At 70.1% G+C, this 3,495-nt stretch overlaps 4 protein-coding genes across 5 annotated transcripts in view; 2 read left to right on the top strand and 2 right to left on the bottom strand.

Moving 5' to 3' along the window:
- LOC116836046 (uncharacterized) overlaps positions 1-3,495 on the bottom strand; it is a 441,820-nt gene that overhangs the window by 105,775 nt on the left and 332,550 nt on the right.
- The window catches only part of LOC116836047 (uncharacterized), a 445,785-nt gene that overhangs the window by 145,293 nt on the left and 296,997 nt on the right, over positions 1-3,495 (top strand).
- The window catches only part of LOC116824745 (uncharacterized), an 864,335-nt gene that overhangs the window by 672,499 nt on the left and 188,341 nt on the right, over positions 1-3,495 (bottom strand). The gene's annotated exons all lie outside the window — the stretch shown is intronic.
- PFAS (phosphoribosylformylglycinamidine synthase) overlaps positions 1-3,495 on the top strand; it is a 28,524-nt gene that overhangs the window by 7,113 nt on the left and 17,916 nt on the right. Inside the window, exons 7-13 of the mRNA XM_075070658.1 lie at positions 274-441; positions 1,064-1,195; positions 1,508-1,636; positions 1,825-1,898; positions 2,401-2,557; positions 2,641-2,702; positions 3,268-3,455. Coding sequence (XP_074926759.1) covers positions 274-441; positions 1,064-1,195; positions 1,508-1,636; positions 1,825-1,898; positions 2,401-2,557; positions 2,641-2,702; positions 3,268-3,455 — 910 coding nt within the window. The remainder of the gene's footprint in view (positions 1-273; positions 442-1,063; positions 1,196-1,507; positions 1,637-1,824; positions 1,899-2,400; positions 2,558-2,640; positions 2,703-3,267; positions 3,456-3,495) is intronic.

Raw genomic sequence — 3,495 nt, 5'->3', positions numbered from 1 at the left:
CTGGGGGGGGCGGCTCGCTCCACCCCTGAATACACAGCCCCCGTGCTCCACCCCAGAGCTGGCTGCATCTCAGTGCTGGGCGAGGGGTCCCCGTGTACACAGCCGCTGCGCCCCACCCCAGAGCTGGCTGCATCTCAGTGCTGGGCGAGGGGTCCCCGTGTACACAGCCCCTGCGCCCCACGCCAGAGCTGGCTGCATTTCAGCACCGGGCAAGGGGTCCCCGTATACACAGCCCCCATGCCCCACCCCAGAGCTGGCTGCATCTGTACTCAGGGGGGTGTCCGCTCGCTCTCACCCCCATCTCCTCCCCAGGGGTGGCCCCATTCAGCGGCGCCACGACGGGAACAGGCGGGCGGATCCGGGACGTGCAGTGCACGGGGCGTGGGGCCCACGTCATCGCCGGCACGGCCGGGTACAGCTTCGGAAACCTGCACATCCCTGGTGACAGCCCCCCTCCCTTTCCGCGGGCCCCCCAACTGCAGCGCTGCCCTGGATCACAGGGGCCCTCCTGGGCCCCCCCACTCCCCCCTTGGGCCCCCTCGACCTCGTCTCTACACCCCGACTTCTCCTGCCCGGTGCTTGGCGTAGGAAATGCCTCCTGGAGCTGGCTCAGCCCCCTGCCCCCTTGCCTTGGCACAGAGGGGGCAATTGCAGGCTGCAGAGCCCGTCCCTGCCCCCCGGCCAGCCTGCCCCCCGGCCAGCCCACCTAGCCGCCTGCCCCCCAAGGGCTGCGACCGGAGCGTGCCCGGGACGCCCCGGCAAACGGACCAGCCAGTGCCTGGCTTGCCACGCTCCCTGGCGCCCCGCCCCAGGGTCTCCTGGCTGCAGGGGGGTCTGTTTGCTGACGCCCCCCGATCAGTCTCCTCTGGTTGGGGGGCAGGGTCTTCCCTGGGTTACTCCCCCCCAGCCGTCCCCGTGGGGCGCTGCCTGCTGGGCTCCCGCTCTGGTCCTGGTCCCAGGGCGCTGCGGCTCGTCCAGTGCCCGGCCTAGCCCGGGTTCAGATCCCGGCCGGCCCTTGGGGTGGGGCCCCCGGCACCCCCTGACCGTCTCTCCCTGCCCCCAGGCTACGCTCTGCCCTGGGAGGACCCGGCGTTGCCCTACCCCCAGGAGTACGCCCACCCCTTGCAGGTGGCGCTCAGGGCCAGCGATGGAGCCTCGGACTACGGCAATAAATTCGGGGAACCTGTCCTGGCCGGTGAGTGCTGCAGGGGCCGTGCTCGGGGGGACCCATCCCGGCGGGCGGGGGCTGAGCCGTATCTTCACGGGGCCTGCTCCCGAGTCGCCCCCTGGCCCTCCCCTGCCCTTCTGGGGCGGCCAGGGGCTGCGGGGTCTGGTCTGTCCTCTGGGGCGGGGGTTGGGGATGCGCCCAGCTCTGGGGTGGAGCGGGGGGCGGTATATAACAGCCTGGGGGGGGACATGCCAAGCACTAAAGGGCATGGTGCCCAGTGGGGAGGGGCAGAGCGGGGGCCGTGGGGGTGTCTCTGCTCTAACCCCCCGGCTCGGGCAGGGTTCTCCCGTTCCTTCGGCCAGCGGCTCCCCGACGGGCAGCGCCGCGAGTGGATCAAGCCCATCATGTTCAGCGGGGGGATCGGCGCCATGGAGGACATTCACGTGCGCAAGGAGCCCCCCGAGCCTGGTGAGTGCCCCCCAAGCCCTGCCCCACCCCTAGCCACTCCCCAGAAACCCCCTCTGCCTTTTCCCTCCCCCCCAGCCTAAGAACCGCCCTGCCCTGCCTCCCCCCTTTGCGAGGGGGGGAGGGAGAGGCAGCTCCTGCCATGGGGCTGGAGGGGTTTGCAGGTGTCTTACTGTTCGCTCTCCCTCCAGGGATGCAGGTGGTGAAAGTAGGGGGCCCCGTGTACCGGATCGGAGTCGGGGGGAGCTCAGCCTCCTCCATCCAGGTGAGTGAGGAGGGGATCGGGGGGCAGGGACGGGGGGTTTCCTGTGGGCGCTGGGGGGAGGGGTCAGCAGAGCCCTGGGCCCAGCCCCCACCCACTCCCAACATCCCTAATGTGTCTCCCCCATCTTGTCCCCAGGGGCACCCTGCCCCCCANCCGCCCTGGCCCTTTGTTATCCCCACCCTGCTGCATACCCCCACCCAACAGTGGGGTCCACGCAGCCCTCGCCCCCCATGTCTGTAGTGGGGCCCACCCGGCCTCATCCTTATGTGACCCCCCAGGATGCCCCCAACGAGGCCCAAAGTCCTCTGTGCCCAGCGCTGCCTGGGCACTGCCCCCACATGCTCCCCCCGGCCTGAGAGCAGTGTTGGGGTGAGCCCTGTCCCCCCCAGAAGCAGGGGGACAGCACCAGCCAGCTGGATTTGGGGGTGCTGCTGGGACTATGGTTGCGGGGTCGGGGCTGGGTCAGAAGGTTTGTCGGGTGACCCCCCCCATCTCCCACCAGGTGCAGGGGGACAATGCCAGCGAGCTGGATTTTGGGGCGGTGCAGCGGGGGGACCCCGAGATGGAGCAGAAGATGAACCGGGTGCTGCGGGGCTGCGTGGAGAGAGGGAAGACCAACCCCATCTGCAGCCTGCACGACCAGGGGGCCGGGGGCAACGGTGAGGGGGATCAGTGCCTGGGTGGGGTGTAGTGGGGGGCTGGTGCCCCTGCAGTGGGTGACTCTTCCTGCCCTGCCCTCCAGGGAACGTGCTGAAGGAGCTGAGTGACCCAGCCGGGGCCGTGATCTATGCCAGCCGCTTCCAGGTGTGTGGGGACGCCCTGCCCCTCTCTCCCCCCACGCCAGCTGCTCCCACGGGTGTGGGGACCCCCTGCCCCTCTGCCCCCACCCCCACGCCAGCTGCTCCCACAGGTGTGGGGAGGCCCTGCCCCTCTGCCCCCAGCCCCACGCCAGCTGCTCCCAGGGGTGTGGGTCTGTCCCAGTTTCAGGGTAGCTGGGCATGACCCCATGGCTCCCCCACTCCATACTAGGGGTGGGGCTGCAACCCCCTGCAATCTACCAGGACTCTCCCCTCTCAGAGGCTGGGCCCAGTTGTAGCCCCCCATCCCCAGTGTTCGGTTCTGGGGAGCTGTGGGGACTCACCCCATGGGGCTGGCTGAAACCCTGCCCAGCAGGGCTCCGGTGTGGGGCTGCTCCCCGCCTCCAGCCGGCGGCTCCAGGGTGTATGGGACCCTGGATTTTCCCACAGCCCCTGGCCTCACCCTGTCCATCGCTCCTGAGTGTGTGGGACCCCCACATCCCTCCCCCTCCGGCCCCTTCTGGGGGTGTGGGACCCCGATCCAGACCCCCAACCAAACATGTACCCCACAGCTGGGGGACCCCACGCTGAGCGTGCTGGAGATCTGGGGGGCCGAGTACCAGGAGTCCAACGCCCTCCTGCTGCGCCCCACTGATGCTGAGCTGCTGCAGCGCCTGGGCCAGCGTGAACGCTGCCCCGTGGACATCGTGGGGACCATCACCGGGGACGGACAGGTACGGGTGCCGGGGCACAGGGCAGGGTTGAGCCCAGCGATGGGGGGCTGCGGGGGGACCGGTGGG

The sequence above is a fragment of the Chelonoidis abingdonii genome, chromosome 11 (assembly GCF_003597395.2).
Source record: "Chelonoidis abingdonii isolate Lonesome George chromosome 11, CheloAbing_2.0, whole genome shotgun sequence".
Taxonomy (NCBI): Eukaryota; Metazoa; Chordata; order Testudines; family Testudinidae; genus Chelonoidis; species Chelonoidis abingdonii.
The sequence above is the reverse complement of the archived record's forward strand: the minus strand, read 5'-3'. Positions and strand labels throughout refer to the sequence as shown.